This window comes from Rhea pennata, chromosome 3 (assembly GCF_028389875.1).
Source record: "Rhea pennata isolate bPtePen1 chromosome 3, bPtePen1.pri, whole genome shotgun sequence".
NCBI classification, from domain to species: domain Eukaryota; kingdom Metazoa; phylum Chordata; class Aves; order Rheiformes; family Rheidae; genus Rhea; species Rhea pennata.
The window spans coordinates 243,712-260,071 of NC_084665.1; the positions used below are offsets into that span (position 1 = coordinate 243,712).

At 44.1% G+C, this 16,360-nt stretch overlaps 1 protein-coding gene across 2 annotated transcripts in view; it reads left to right on the forward strand.

Moving 5' to 3' along the window:
• ACSS1 (acyl-CoA synthetase short chain family member 1) overlaps positions 1 to 16,360 on the forward strand; it is a 50,694-nt gene that overhangs the window by 20,729 nt on the left and 13,605 nt on the right. For both annotated transcript variants that reach the window (XR_009957802.1, XM_062571310.1), the window contains exons 5-13: positions 721 to 873; positions 2,568 to 2,715; positions 3,022 to 3,159; positions 3,737 to 3,829; positions 8,076 to 8,188; positions 9,122 to 9,248; positions 11,358 to 11,485; positions 13,043 to 13,106; positions 13,629 to 13,747. Coding sequence is in view for 1 of the 2 variants with exons in the window: in XM_062571310.1 (XP_062427294.1) it covers positions 721 to 873; positions 2,568 to 2,715; positions 3,022 to 3,159; positions 3,737 to 3,829; positions 8,076 to 8,188; positions 9,122 to 9,248; positions 11,358 to 11,485; positions 13,043 to 13,106; positions 13,629 to 13,747 (1,083 nt within the window). In the remaining variant the exon portion in view is untranslated. The remainder of the gene's footprint in view (positions 1 to 720; positions 874 to 2,567; positions 2,716 to 3,021; positions 3,160 to 3,736; positions 3,830 to 8,075; positions 8,189 to 9,121; positions 9,249 to 11,357; positions 11,486 to 13,042; positions 13,107 to 13,628; positions 13,748 to 16,360) is intronic.

Below are 16,360 nucleotides of genomic sequence, written 5' to 3' on the forward strand. Positions count from 1 at the left end.
CCCTTCTGCTGCTGGACTGAAGCTAGGCCAAAAATTTGCTCTGAACTAGCAGGAAATTACCTTCACTCCTCCAGTGACTCTGACCCAAGGGTTGAGGAAAGGAATTCAAATTTGGCTTCTCAGCTGCCTGGTCACAAGATGGAGTATAAAGAAAGCAACAAAGGCAGGAGAGTAAAGCATGGTCTTTCTCTTGGGAAGAAGCAGTTAGAATTGCAGGATCGAATGGACAGGACAGTCAGCTGTTGCTGGAGCCAGGGAAGGGAGGTGGCCACACAATTTAACTGTAGCAGTGCAGTTTTAAAAGAAAGATCCACAAGAGGATCCAGTCAGCCTTGCTGCTGCTGTCAAGTGTGGCTCATATTTGGAGTTAACTTTCATTTTCTAACAGCAGCTTGGGAGTGCTTGAAATGTAAGCTAGTGCCTATCCTTTTATTCCTAAAGTGTTACTTTATACAGCTCCTTCCCCTTGACTCCTGAGCATGGCAGATATATTGGTGGAGGGACTAGATATTATGTGTCCGCAGGAACTTCTCCACAAGGTATGTAACCTATGTGAAACCTATGATATATCCTTGCATGTTTGTGAGAAGGGAGCAGCAGTAGTAGTTCTCCCTGGACACTGTTGAAATGCTTACAGATGGAGTCCTGATTGGCTCCATGCAGCCAAAGGCTTCCTCTCATTACCGCCTTTTGGTTTTTTTTTTTTTTTTTTCCCCTTAGGAGATGGCCAAGGCAGCTTCTGTGTGCACTGCAGAGAGCATGGACAGTGAAGACATGCTCTTCATGCTGTACACTTCAGGCAGCACTGGGAAACCCAAAGGAATTGTTCACACCCAGGCTGGATACCTGCTGTATGCTGCTGTCACACACAAGGTAATTGAGATACAGCCTCTGGAAAAGGTTCACTTACCTTTTGTCAGTGTTAATGGGAGAAGCACTGACTGGTGGAGCCTGCTGTATTCTGTGTTCACTGCTTAATTGGCTTATTGGGTGTAATCAGGCAAAAAAATACCTGAGAGTATATAATTAATCTTCCGGATTTGTTGCTGGAGAATATAATACTATGAAAACAGAACCTAGGGGTATGCATAGAAACTGTGCTGTACCACTACTTTGGCATTTAAAGTGTATTAGTCTTGTAGGCTAAGATTTGCAAAGGCATTAAGGTGATGCAGCTGAGGACATCCAGGTAGGTACCCCACTGGCACTGGTAATGTGGATATTACTGTATTAGTTTTGCGGTGGAGTGCTGGCTTTTTTACTTTTATTGCAGAGAGGATCTGGACTCTTAAATAAAACAACCATGTTGCATAACACTTGTTTTCTGAACACCAAAAACTATATTTGTACTTTTATAGTGATTTTCTATGTGATCTTGGCTAAATGCTTTATCCCTCTTTCTCTTGAAAAAAAAGGATCACGGCTCTGCTTCCTGAAATTCTGATCTGTGCTCTGCATGTTAAAAGCTAGCACTGAAATGCAGACAGGATTGCTGTGAAAGATCTCCGTCTGACTGTGTTGGTAGTGCCCTATTTGTAATCACACACAGTTCCTTCAGACATTTTATTTCTTTAGGCTAGCACAGTTGAATTTTTAGAAAATTTGAATATGATCCCTGCAAGTTTCAAACTTCTCTGCATTGAGTATTGTTACATGTCAGCTTTTCCAAATGACAGTGTAATTGCCAAAGCATCTATTTGTTTCTCAGTCCGGAAGGAAAGTCTTGTATGCTAGTGCAAACATTGAGGGAGGCATTGTACGTAGCTGCATTCCCTTTAGAGATACTCTTGCCTTGCAGGGAAAGAAAGATACTTACAAAGGTAAGCTGAAAATTACCTTTTTAGATAGAGGAATCAGCTGACCTGTGTGGCCTCTGTAGTCTTTGATATTCTACCTTGATTTTAGGGGAGAGGGTGTGTCACACTCATGCTTTTTTATGAGTTCTGATCTGCTTTCTTTGATTTCAAACGTAAAACTGATTCTGCCTTGTGAGCCAGGACCTCTTCACCATCTGGTAGAAGGGAATGAGGAGCATTTTCCGTAACTGAGACAAGATAATGAGTCCCTGAAGATTTTTACTTTGAATTTGATGAGCTGGGACAAGAAAGCATCTGGAAAGGAATATGGAAAAGGAATGATAGAGAAGCTGAGCAGCAACTGAGAATGTTTCTCAGAAAATGTCTCAGGAACATATCAGTTTCTCCAGCTTTCAGGTGGAGACTTGCTTGGATTCATGACAGGTCTGAGCCTCCAAAGCCTGCAGCTTTCCTACAGTTCAGGATCAGCTCACCCATGTTGCCACCTTAGGTATCCAGGGTTTTGGGCTCTGGTTGTAGGCTCCAGTCTTGTTTGCAAAAGCAGTCAGAAAACTGGAAGCCCTGGTCCCTCTGATTTGCTTCCTCACCTTGGGCTGGTCTTTGTCTGTGCTGCTGTGTCCTATGTGTCTGGTTCCACTCACCCCGCAAGCTCTCTTGCTCCCAAATGGACATACCCAAACCAGTACTTCACCTTTGAACTCATTGCACCTGCTGATAGGAAGTCATTTGGCCTTATATTTATCTTTGCAGTATGTGTTTGACTACCAGCAAGGTGATGTTTTCGGCTGTGTGGCTGACATTGGCTGGATCACGGGACACAGCTATGTTGTGTATGGACCACTCTGCAACGGAGCCACTTCTGTCCTGTTTGAAAGCACGCCATTGTACCCTGACCCAGGTGAGGGAGTGGTGAGCAAAAGTTTTGCTAGACATGGCAGCATAACATGGGAAAAGGAGATTTAGAAACCTGTCCAGTGTCACCTCCCTATCCAGTGGATGTAAGCTCTGTATTTTTTTGGAACATGTGACTGTAATATTCAGGAACATCTGTGCATCTGGGCAGGAAATAAAAGGTGCTGTTGGTTTTGCGCTGTACTCACAATAGTCACAGCTTTAGCTTTAGCTGTTAACCTTTGCATTGAGCATTTGTAGCAGTATGTGTTCCACTGCTAGAAAAAAAAATGGGCTGTTTGGGATCTTGCAGGTCGTTACTGGGAAATGGTACAAAGGTTGAAAATTAATCAATTTTATGGAGCTCCTACGGCTATACGTTTGCTACTGAAGTATGGAGATGAGTGGGTGAAGAAATATGACAGATCTTCCCTAAAGACCCTGGGATCAGGTGAGAGGCACAAAATCTTCCACTGAAAAAGACAGAGAGTTCTAGCAGATAAGAATAAATATAATAGAGGAGCTCAGTTGACCAGATGGGATATGGTTGAAAATAGATGATAAAGCAGGTTCCCCATCTGGCTTTCCAGGTATTGTCTCAGCAGAAAGAGAAACAAAGTGAAGTTGGTGCCATTGCACTTTGGTATGATTGTCCATTTCCTGCTTTTTTGCAGGATTGTATTCTTGGCTAAAAAATTTACCTACTAATAAATGGCATTATTTTGAACTTTACTAGTTTTGATGGCCCCAGAAGTATTTTCCTGTATTATTTTGGATTTTGGAGGTTCTCATACATGACCTGCATTGATTAATTACTTTCAGTGAGATTTCTTGCTTGCCTTTTGACCTGTATGGAAAAAAAACAAATCCGTTGCATAGTGCATTGCAGTCTTTGCACATCTCAGCAAAAACGCTGTAAGCATTTTGATTAGAGGTCGTGCAATCAGTGCGTTGTGCACAGCAAGGGAGAACGAACTGCCTGCAAGCCTTTGCATCTCAGTCTCTTTCTTTTCTTATTTTGAATCTAGTGGGAGAGCCCATCAACAATGAAGCTTGGCAGTGGTTCTACCATGTGGTGGGAGATGGGCGCTGCACTCTCGTTGACACGTGGTGGCAGACAGGTAAAAGTCATCCTTGGGGAGTGCGCAGACCTGACCGTTGACAGGGAGGTCTTGTTGTTGGCAAGTAGAGAAGGATTAGAGCATTTCAACTTGACCTGAAGAGCCTGCCAAAAAAAAAACCCTCCTGGTATTTTGATCAAATTTTGAAAATTAGCAGGGAGTTTCAGCACATAACAGCACTATAATAATATATAATAGCAATAGCAATGTTTGTGGGTCATTTTTCCCCCTGGAAATCTTCTTTGATATTTTGAATGATGGAAAATCTCAAGCAGTTCTAGAAACTGAAGACAGAAAATGAATTCCTGGGCAGAGCTGGGAGAAGGTAGCTTGAATTGGAAACCTCATGGAGATTATTTCTACAACTGGCCTGACCTTGATATGGTCTTATCATGAAGCTTTTATAGTACCATAGTACCATAAACTGTACTTAAATGGGCTTTATTTGCTTTTGCCAAGGAAGATCAGAATAGCAGGGAAAACCATTTACACCAATGTACTAGCTTAACTGCATTGGCTGATTGAGAAGGAATCAGTTGAAGCTTGTTGGCTGTGCATCAGGTAGACATGGAGACAAGGACTGTCATCCAGCAGGGATGATGAGGTGCACCCTCTCTCAGGAGCAAAGGGGGTTAGCATACTGTAGATGCTTTGGCCCTGGGCCTTTGGTGGCTCAGAAAGGAAGAATGCACCTCTGTTTTGGCAACGTGCTTGGCCTAGTTCTGCATATTCAGTGAAGGCAGTGTCAGTTAAGGCATGGTTTCCATTTATAGCCTACTGAACAGAGTGACTGGGGTAACTGGCCATGGTTTCAGATTGCTATCAAGTTGCAGCACAAAAATCATTCACAGCTGGTTCCTGCCTCCTCATCTCCCAGCCAGTAACATATTGTTCACAGGATTCTCAGTGCAGACTTCTGGCTCCTTGCTCTCTTTGGCGTCAGACAGAGCTGCTTGCTCTCATCTGAGAGGAAGAGACAGCTCTGCTGCCTGGTGGGGCCATACCCTTGAAGGAGCCCTGCAGCCCCTTCCCAGCCATGTCAGCAGCAAGTCCTCTGTCCTGGGCACTGATACTGAGAGTTGCTAAAGGCATCTTGAAAGCTCTCTCCCAAAATCTTGATGGAAATATGTCTTTGTCAAGTGCTGAGCCACACAGTCTGCCACTGCTATCAAACTCTCTGCTCAGGATCCCTGTGGCCAGTTCCAGCTCTTAATGTGATGAGCTAGTTTCTGGCACACAACCAAGTCCCATTTAATCCAAATCAGATGTGCAGACTTTTTATTTTCAGATTTAAAATAAAACAGCCTCAGAATTCAGAGCAGCAGTTCCACATACTACCTACTTCAATTGGTAATCTCTTAAACCATCTGGGTTCTCACACGCTGAGAATAAAACCTGACCAGCTATGATCTTCCCTCCTTTCACTGATCTGAGATAAAACACAGTGGAAAAACAGTTGTTTATTGTACAGTGATGGAGGTGAGACACAATCTTTTTTGCCTCCAAAATTTTTGGCTTTAGTTTCAGTTACTGATAGGTGCAATGGGGTAGATCTCCTAAACATTTTTTCCCTCTAAGATCTTTCCCTTTCAGATCTTCAGTTAAACTGTATTTCTCCTGGTTTTTTTTTTGGAGCAACAAATGTCGGGTGAGAGATTGAAGAACATTTGCTGGACGGCCTGTAAATGCAGAGTGCTTGATGCTTACCTTGAACTGAGCATAGATTTTCAGGCAAACAGTTACCAGCTCCTGGAAGCATAATATAATGATAAATGTTTATGAGATTGTTTTTGCTAGAAAGTAAAATCAATCTTCTTCCACGGTTGATGCTTCCAATAAAATGGAAGCCAAATTAATCATGGAAAGATTATATATGCCATTTAGGCATAAAGAGAGCATGGAAGGAGATCATAGAAACAGTTTGATGGATGGATGCTGCTTATGGTGCTGCAGTGTCACCTCTCTCCAGCAATTTCAGTACAGCTTGTTAATTGTACTGTTGTATGCAGTGTCCTCTACAGTATGTTGCTTTCCAAAGCAGCAGCATGTTACCCGATAATAAAGCTCAGCAGGCATAAAGATCAGCAAATGATGGATTTAAGAATCTATTTGAAAGTTTTTGGATGAGCAGATGAGTGAGACAGAAATTATAAAAATCAATTTAAGTGGTGTGGTGTGTGCCAATGAGAAAGAGAGCAAATTTCTATGACTCTTAATGCTAAAATACTAGATAGCAATATCTGTGCTGTGATTGACAGTAATAGGATCAAAGCTGTGTTTGAGTTTCAGGTCTAGTTCAACACAATGCAGAAGAGACTCTAGGTATTTTTACTTCTGTTGTTTTATAACAAAAATACAGCTGTTATATGCAGAGCAGTATGTATGTAGTATGTATCAAATAACAGTATGTATCAACAGCAAGAGCTTTTCTTGAGAGAGAGCTCTGAAAAGACCCTGGAAGTTTTGTTGTTGAGTTTCTACATGGACACTATCTTACAGTGTTTTAAACGGGGCCAGTGTGGCTTTGCTGGATTCCCTCCTGAAGTAGGCAAAGGCAGACAAGCCAATCTAGCAGTGGTGGCTCATGGTCTACCCCGCTCCCAGAAGTGATTTACCTACAGCAGAAGGGAACCTGTTTCTATGCATCACCTGCCCTGCCTGGGCTCTGCAATACTTGCTTAAACTTCATGTGGATTTGCACCAAGGTGACAATGTGGGAGCAAATAAAGTGTAAGTACAGCTTTCCTTCTGCCAGCTCTGCCTCTGAGGAGACAGCCTTTGGCAGGGCAGGATGGCACCTACTACTGTAAGACTTGCTGTCTGTCATCTGTCAATGGCTAAAATCGGTACTTTTAAACCAGTTTAGGAACATCCACACATATCTGCATAGGTCTTAACTATTCAAATTATCTTTAAAGCACCCCTACCACCATGCAGCTGCCTCTGGACTGTGACCTTGCTGATGTGCAGTCAGCCGTGGGTTGCATAGGATGTGACAAAACCCGTGTTGAAGCATAGCTTACAGTGCTGTGTTCAGAATGAGTACTTGCTTAGGAAGAGCAACCATCACTTTAATCAGTTACCCTGCTCTGACACGCATTTTCTCTGTGCAAACAGAGTACAATGAGTATCCGGCGTGGGGTGATTTTTCTGAATTTGAAAAAATTCAAGATGACCCTTTCACAATGAATAGAAACAGGTGATACGAATGCTTGTCCATCAAGAAATGTGTATTTTACATGGGATCTGAAAGACACATCTGAAACTGTTTTCTGCAAATCTGAAGCACAGGTTTTCTTACACCCTTTCTCAGAGCCACGTCAAGGCAGCTGAGAGGCAAATTCAGCCCTTGGTTTCAGTTTCGACCACCTCAGCATAGCCAGTGAAGCAATGCACTTTAACAGTGGCAGAGCATTTCTTTATTTAGAGAGGTCTGTTTGTCTGTTTTTTAAAACCTAATGTTCCTGTGTTTTTGTTTCTCTCCTGTGTCTCTGAATTGGTTTTAGAATAGAAAAGATCTGATTAAGGTTGGAAACAGATTTAATGTGTGTCCCAGCAAGAGTGACGAAGAATGATTTAAAGGTTCAATTTTGAATAGAAGATAATCTCAGCCTACCTGTAAAGGGTGGGTTATTCTCATTCCCTTTAATAATAGTAATTCAGGCTCCTAAAGTGCTTTTTGTGCTATCCTGTACAGTCCTGTAAAAACAGCACAGGGAGATAAATCCCCTGATGCCTGTGCAGTTTCTGAGTGCTTGAAGAACTAAGGTGGAAGTCAGTGATCTTGATGCTTTGAGGCATGGGGAGCTGCTCTTCCCTCAAGGCAGCTGCTTAGCCCTGCTCCGTGGTTTGTCACCACTGTACCCAGAGGCAGCTGCTCTGTGCAGCCAGCATTGAATGAGGCACAAGACAAACAGGGAGTAGGAAGAGTTTTCAGTCAAACTCACCAAAAAGGGGATCTCTCTCTCTACTCTCTACCTGCTGAACTGTGTCTTGTAGACAGGGTAGGCCTGGGTGGTGCCAAACTCTTTTCTATATATGAGCCTTGCTGGTGTTCATAAAGACCTCTTAGTTTCTCAAGTTTGTGCTGCTTTCAGATAGTTAAATGGTGTGGCACAGTTTTCTTCCAGTGGCTCTTACTTGCAAGGGGCTTCCTTGTCCTCTTCTTTAACCAAAAAGAGCTGGCACTTGCTTTCATCCAGCATCTGATGGGCACCAGACATTTTATTTTTCATTATTCTTCCAGAAACTGGTGGCATCTGCATTGCCCCACGGCCTTCAGAGGAGAAAGCTGAGATCGTTCCAGCTATGGCTATGAGACCATTCTTTGGGATTATACCTGTGCTGATGGATGAGAATGTGAGTTGGGGCTCTGCCTGGTACCCAAAAGAGAAGCTGCTGCGTGCTTCCATCTTAATCACCATTCTGTTGGCAGAGGAAAAGGATCTAGGAGGATGTTTATCATTCCATTAAAATGGAATTTTACAACAGATGAGAAATTTATGTATCTCAGCATATCTCAAGTGCCTGGAGAGATTGCCAGCTGGGTGTTGCAAGCTATCTGAAACTCTCTGGAGATGAAGTTTGGATTTTAGGCCCCACTTTTATCTTCTTTCAGCACTTCTAATTAAGAGCTGCTGCTTCCATTTGTGAGAGCAGTCAGAATCACACAGCTCCTTGGAAACCAGGGAGCTATACGTGGATGCCCAGTGACATGGCAAGGCTAGAGCAACCAACACAGCTGATGGAGTTTTCCAAGGGAAATGCTAGGCTTGATCCCTGCAGCTGTGGATGTCTATGAGAGAATTGATGCTGTTCTGTGAAGCTCTGCTAAGCAATCCCCATCTACACTCCAGTGCCCTGTTGAAGAGTAAAATGTGGAATCCCCTTAGTAAACAGTTTAATAAAGGGATGCAGCAGTTCACAAAAGCTAAAGGAGAAGGCAATGGTCTAACCACTTCCCTGCTAGCCTCATCCTAGGCATCCTCGGGCTACTGGGTACATATTTGCTGTTATCTCTTCTGACCTTCCCCTCTGGAGAATTGGGACTCACTTTTCCTTTAGCCTGATAACAGCCCTATCTGCTGTGCTGCTGGCCTGAGCCAGAGAGTAAGGAAGGCACGATACAGATGATTGGTAGTAGTTTTGCTAGTGGATTCATTTTCTCCACATGCGGCCCTCCATTTGCGGTCTGACTGAGTAATGGGGGATTCTTGCCAGATCAGTGCCTCAGAAGCACTTGTTTTTTCTGTTTTGCACACCTGATCATCTTTCCTGTGCTTGAACCTGCAGGGAAACGTTATAGAGGGCAATGATGTATCTGGTGCACTCTGTATTGCCCAGCCGTGGCCTGGCATGGCCAGAACGATCTATGGAGATCACCAGCGATTTGTTGATGCCTATTTCAAAGCCTACCCAGGTAAGGAGTATATCAAGGGAAGGCAGTGTGCCCTGCAATGTAAGTGCAGTAAGTATTTTCAGCAGTGCTTTGTGACCTTCCTATACCGGAGCCAGCTCTTGGAGGTTGCTGAAATTTGGTGTGGCACATGTTGCGAACATACGGTCCTAGATGGCATTGACCCTTTTAGCTGGCAAAAGGGAATGCATTATTTGGAAAATTGTAATGCCTAGAATAAAAGCCCAAATACTCTTTTCTTAGGGCCATTTAGTGTCTCACTGAGAGATCAGAACTTAGGATGGGAAAGTACCTCCTGTGTTAATGAATCTCATGCTTGCTGTGACAGCTTCTATTGCAACCTTCCTTTTTAAACATGGTCAAATTGTATATGGCAGGTGTTTAGAAGTGGCAGGGGAAAATATTTGTAGGAGATTGGATAAGACCGCTGCCTTCACTCAGGGGAGCAGCTGAAAGGGCTTGGGAAGCATTGAAGATAGAGAAGAATCAGAAAGACAATCCTCCAGGTTGTACAAAATAGGGCAGAAAGTAAGAACAGGAAACTGATACGGAAAACATCGAATGAGCCCCGATCTCCTTATTACTCACTGATAATAAGTGATAATATCACTCACCAGCGGACGGGGTGCTTGCATCTGAAATGCTGGTGATATTTAAAATAGGCTGATAGTTCCTCAGTTTGAAAGGGTGGGAGGCATAACTGAAGGTCCATAAACTAACCAGTAATAGATCCTGGGAAGATCTGTCCTCACAGCACTAGCTGCTGGTTGCTTGTACTGTTACTATCTGCATCTGAGGGATGTCACAGGAACAGTTTAGATATGGATGGGGCTCTGGTGAAGAGCCCAGGAATGCCCCTCAGTGACACTGCAGGGTGCTGGAACCACTCTTGTGGATGGGTTGCAAGTGTCTTGATTTCTGGGTCCAGAGTGATTTTTTCTTTGTGAGGCAGAGTGTCTTTTGGAAGAGATTCTTCTAGCTGTCTCCTAGCGCTTGCGGTAGCTGGGCGTTTGACAGTACAGCTAGCTTTGTGCATACTGCTGTGTGGTCAGGCTTCCACAGAAACTGCAGAGCTTAGTATACCAGTGTAAATGTGCTCTTAATAAGCAGTAGTAAGAAGCTACTGTGTCCCAGAAGAGAAAGCATGAGGAGGGAGGTCAGGCAATTTCTATTCCCAGATCTGTCAGTGTCTCTCCGCTACTCTCCCCATGCATGGATCTATGGATGATTACAAGGTGTTAGAAGCAAATACTTGTGATCCAGAATTCAACAGTCTCTCATCCAATTGAGATTTTTCATCAGAAGTTTTAAACTCTTCAAACTTTATTCCTATCCCTATCTTTATTCAGCTAATCTGATAGCAGTGTTTCTGCCATGCTGATATGCTCGAAAGGGACCTTTGTCTGGCATCTGTATCTTCATAGCCAGAAGGGAAAATGACTTTTCATCAGTCCCAGTAGAAATGATTTTAAAAAATGGCAATATTGCCATGTATAAAATCTAATAAAATTGATTCCTTTCAGCTGAATAACTACAGTGTGCCATGAACACTGAGGTGTAGTTAGAGGCTGACCTGAATTTGAATACTTGCCTACGGAATGATGGCAGATGGCATTTGAAATGGTTTTAGTTTCAAGCTGTATGTGCTAAGCCTGGGCACATAGTTGCTGTGCCCAGCGTGTGAGCATGCACAGCATAGGGAGATGAGAGAGTTCTCTTTGGTCGTTTAAATTCAACAGAGCGTCACTGTGTAATGACAGTTGTGTTGTTGGGCTGAGATCTACCGCAGTGACATCAGCTAGTGATTCTTGCTCGTTGCATACAGTGATTTTGCACATCTTGCAGGGATCTGAGCTCCACTATTTTGGTGCTACCCAGGCATTTATTAGGAGCCAGCACCGCTGAGACAGAGCATATGAAAGGTAGGGTGGCAGAGAGACTTGGGTAATGACATGTGACAGGATATGCAGCCCTAAGCCTGGGAGACCCAACGCACTGCCTGATTCACATACTCTCCTAGCTGTCCTGGAGCATGGTATCTCTTGCACCCAAGCCTGAAGCAGTATGCTGGCACACTGCTCCCTGCTCATCACCCCCATGTCTTTACTGTAGGTTACTACTTCACAGGCGATGGTGCTTACAGGACTGAGAAAGGCTATTACCAAATAACGGGGCGCATGGATGATGTCATTAACATCAGCGGACACAGGCTCGGGACAGCAGAGATAGAAGATGCTATGGTAAGTTGCAGGCAGAGAGGCCCCATTACAGGGCAGAGCAGCAGGACAAGGTAGGCCCTTGGAAGAAACTGTGTGATTTTATAGCAGTGCATGGTCTGATTAGTTTGGAGTAATGGCCCAGCCTTTGAACCCCTCCCCTTCCACACGTACAGCTTGATGCATAATGAATAGTGAATATGCAGAAGGAAACGGTCCTCTTAGTAAGCAGATTGCAAATAGGCAAGGGAGAGAGAAGCATGCCACGGGCACAGTCCCTGCAATTGAACTGTCAGAGCTGTGTTTCCTCTCAGTGGTTTCGTACTGCTGCAGTTGTAATTGTGGATGCTGGTGGAGTTTCTGTATGGAGAGAACAGGCTGTCCTGTTTGTTCCATCCCCTGATCTAACAGCTAACCTTTCCCTCTCAAATCTGTAGTTCCTGCTTGTCTGTAGTAGCTCAATATACCTGAGAATTCAGCAATGTTAAATTTGAAGCAGCCTTGATTCATGTCAGCTGTGAAACTAGCCTATCACTTAGAGAGCAAATGATACTAGCTCAGAGAACTGAAAACAAAAAGTCCTCGAAGGATTTATCTTCAAAGCTTGACCTGAATATTTATTTCTATATTATGTGTCTTGCTTGCAAATGACAGTTAGATGTAACAGTTGATAAATATGAGCTGTGTTTCATGGCAGATAGGATTCTAGAGTCTCCTCTGTGAGTACATTTCTTGGCTGTATTGTATGGAGTTCCAATCTGGCTATAGGATCCAGTTCCTCTCCCACTGTATGTATGTGTGTGTATGTACAAATATGTATTTGTATATTTATGTTACTCTGATATTTTCTTTCATATTTTAATGTAATTTAAAGCAGCATAATTCAGTCTTGGTATAGGATTTAGATGTGCTGTTTCTCCCAGTTTGTACAGCCACACCATCTTATTACTGCAGAAGAGTGTCAGATTAAATTCTGAAGAGCAACAGAGTAAATAACTGGTGGAGCGTTCAGCAGAACAACCCTTCTTCCCCTTGCAGGAGGATGAAGAGCCTGATTCTTCCTGTCTTCTTCTGTGCTTTGGGCACTGATAAACCAGCGAACTGTGGACTGCAGTACTGGCAGCTTCACATTTGCTCTGCTAGAGACAGTTCCCTGTGGCATAGGGAAGTGCAGGACTGATTATATTTGGGATTTGACCATGGCCAGCCACCACTTGATGAGACTGTAGGCAAGCACACACAAGAGCACAGACAAAGAAAAACAAAGTTTTTAAGGTAGTGCAGCTTAGTGTGCACTGGGCTTAGCACTGTGTGTAATAGTGTGTATTTCTGAGTTTAAAAACAGGGCTACAACAGTGAGTAAGTGCTCCGAATGTGGCTGTGGTCACATCAGCTGACCATGCAGAGCAAAGTAGGGATCTAGCATTCCTGTTATGTTTAGAGCAGGATCTGGCCAAGGGAGACTGACAGGCTCCTTAGCGATGTGCCAAGGTGTTTTGTTCCTGCAGTGGCTGACACAAACTCTGCAGGGCTTGAACCAGTTGTTACGCTCCATGTATTTTTGTTTTCCTTTTTATGAAGGCTGATCACCCGGAAGTCCCTGAGACAGCTGTGATTGGATATCCACATGAGATCAAAGGAGAAGGTACGTAAAAAGCAGCGTCTGATGTGGCACATACGTATGCATTACTTAATTTCTAACCTGGGCTGGCTGTTGGGTGTGGCCTGGGGAACAGGAGGCCACTATCTATCTCCTTAGGTTAACTGATATGGCTTTGCCATGTATGTAAATACTATGTGCCAAGAGTTTAGGGAGCAATACCTGCACCCAGCTTAGAGACAGAGAGTTACTTTCATGGCTCTCTTAGGCTTTTTTCTGGTTGCAGAACTCTGTGGGCCAGGTTTTGATCCCAATTACACTTTGGTATTTTCTGTTGAATTGTTGTTGTCCCTGAGATTACAGTCTGGTCCAAGATGCTAGGACAAGGTCAGGTCATCATCTGGAGTCTTACTCCCTTCCTTTGTAGACAGGATTTCTGATTTTCTTGGGAGCTTTGGAATGGCTTGACACCTGTCTCCTCATTCAAGTGAACGTCCCTCCTCTTGGCACTTTTGTCAGCCAGGTTCTAGTATGAGGTATATGGCTTTTTGCTCTTTTTTCTTCCAGGTGCCTTTGCTTTCATAGTGATAAAGGAAGAGACAGCTCATAAAGATCGTGTTAAAGAAGAGCTCAAAACCATAGTGGCTTCCAAAATAGCAAAGTATGCTGTGCCTGACCACATTCTGGTAAGTAGGAGACTGTAACCAGGACCAGGAACAGCAACAGCCACATAACAAGTTTCATCCTCCTTTCTGCAGAAAGGATGTTTATTCAATATTTGTCTCAGCCAAATATTGAACAACCATTTAAACAGGTTGCACAGAGAAGGCTTGAGAGTGCTTTTCTTGGGAAGGGCAAAGGGGAGTCCCAGGCCCACCCCATGCCATAAGGTGTGCTTGTTGTTCCTGTTGACCATGTTGTAGCATTACTGCTCCATACAGATCTTGCCATCAGCTAACCATGCTGAAGCAACACAGCACTGGTATCTATGGCCTTGTACAAGGGATCAGATCCCTGCAAATAGTGGAGAAAGACCACAACCTCCAATGTCATTGAAGGACAGAATGATGCTTTCCAGCCCTCACCAGTTTTGAATCAATACAAAGTCCGTGAGCACTGGCTTTTTCTGTTGCATAACTTTGAGAAGTGTTTGTATTGTGTAGCTCAGAGAGCTGTTCAGCCTGATCCTGAGAACACTGATGAAATCAGGGTTCTGATTAAGTCTGATCACTCCTCAGCACCTCCCTTTGCAAGCAGTTTGTAGTGAATGCAGAAAGCTGCCCTTCAGCCACCCTGCTGCGGCCCTTCTGCATTCGTCCCCCTCTCCACTTTCTGCCTGGAAGCAGCCACATGACCACTTACTAGAGGGGCTCTGCTTTACACACATGCTGGAAAGGTGGACCCTGAGATGTAGGTTATGAAATACAACAGTAGTGGCTGAGAGTGGCTTATTTGACTTGGAACAGCCTAGGAGATCCTGGGTGGAGTGGGGCAGTTACTTGCAACTGTTTGCTGCAGTAGTAATCCTGCTTCACTGCATTTGGGGAGATAACTACAGAGAAGTCATACAACTCTTTCCCTGCATAATAGCAGTTAATACTTTGGAGTTTTCTAGCTTGTTGGCCGGGATGTACTGCAAGATGTGAGATCTGGTAGTGTCTCAGCACCCTGCTTGGAGTGCGAGGCTCAAGTGTGTGCTAACACCTTTGAATCTGCTGGTAAGCCCTTTGCAGAGAGCATGTTAAAGGCATTTAGTGCTCACCTTGCTATGAGGGAAGCCGTGCAGGGTGACAGATGTGATCCGCCAAAGAGAGAGCAAAGTTGAACTATCCCTTGAGTTCCCTGTAGCTGGCCTGTAGTATTCTGTGGTTTATATTCCTGCCCTATAAATAGGGATATGAATGTTCGTTTGGATAAAGTATACTGAGATCTGTGTCATGATCAGTGCCTGAATTTTCAAGCACAAGTGGCTATAACTAGTTTTTCAGTTCAGTAGTTAACAGATTATTTATGGTCTGATTCTCCAAAGAGCTTTGCATCCTGCAGCACCCAACCTGGAGATACACAGCAATGAGTAAAGGAGGGGGAAAAAACCCTACTTAAATAGGAATAAACTTTATAACACAAGGAATGCCAGCAATACTCCTTCCCTTGAACATAAACTAATGTGTTCAGTGGTCTAGTAGTTCCTAGAAGCTTTAAAGGAGCTGTTGCCATGAGATAGCACCAGGCTTAGGATAGTTCAGCTAAATTTCCCTGTGATTTCCAGCTACTTTACAAGGCAAGGTTAGGTGTGAGCAGAGCATGATAATAAGGCAGGTGCGAGCAGTGGCCTCACCAGCAAGGAGCCAGGATGCAGAGTGGTAAGTTGGGTCATGATCAAGGCCAGAGACAGTGGTCAGGATCGGACACAGACCAGTGATCACCTGGCAAGTTTGTAGTGACAAATTAGGTCCAAGGTCAGGTCAGGAAGCCAAGCTGGCAGGTCTGGGTTAGACTTGGAGAGGCAGCAGGCTGGGCATAGCTCTAGCTGCTGCACAGCTGCCATGTAGCACAGGCAGAGGGCCAGCAGTACAGCCTCAGCTTAAAAACAGTTCCTAAGGCAAAGGTAGGGGCAGGCCCTTGCTTCTAGCTTTCTTTATAACAGCTCTTATCAGCAAAGAAGCTGACTTTGGACTCAGCCGACTAGATGCTTTAATTTAGCCAACTAAACTCTTAGAAGGAGGAAGTGCTTCAGGCCCTGACAGCAGCCCCACCTCTCAAAAAAGTGTGTCCCCCCATCTTACAAAAGTCTGGGTTTGGAGGAGAACTTGTGAAATGGTACAGGCACATTGTCTGCCAGTTTCCTGGAGAGCTCCTCAGGTTTATGTCCCTACCAATCAGTGAGATAGTGAAGTTTTCCCTAAATGACTTCAAAGTCCAGAATCTGCTTTACGTGATACTCTGTCTGCCCTCTCACCATGACTGTGGGCAGGGATTGGCTGGCAATGGAAAGAGTCCTGATAAGGAGGCTTTAAGAGGGATATGTGAAAGAATGGATGAACTGGATCTTCATAGATCCTGGAAGCTCCAGATGATAGGTAATTGCATTGACTTGCTCAATAGTGGTGAAAGGCCCCAGATAATATTGGTACAGATTGACAGATGGTCTAGATTTGCTCACTTGATAGCCAAACCTGGAAACCTATAGAAAAGACTGCAATTGAGTGATGCCATTTGTCTGTTTGCCTCTTATAGGCACTTTTGGCCTTGTCCAACTGTATTGTAAGGTGAGTGTGACTTGCTGGAACTGTGCAAGG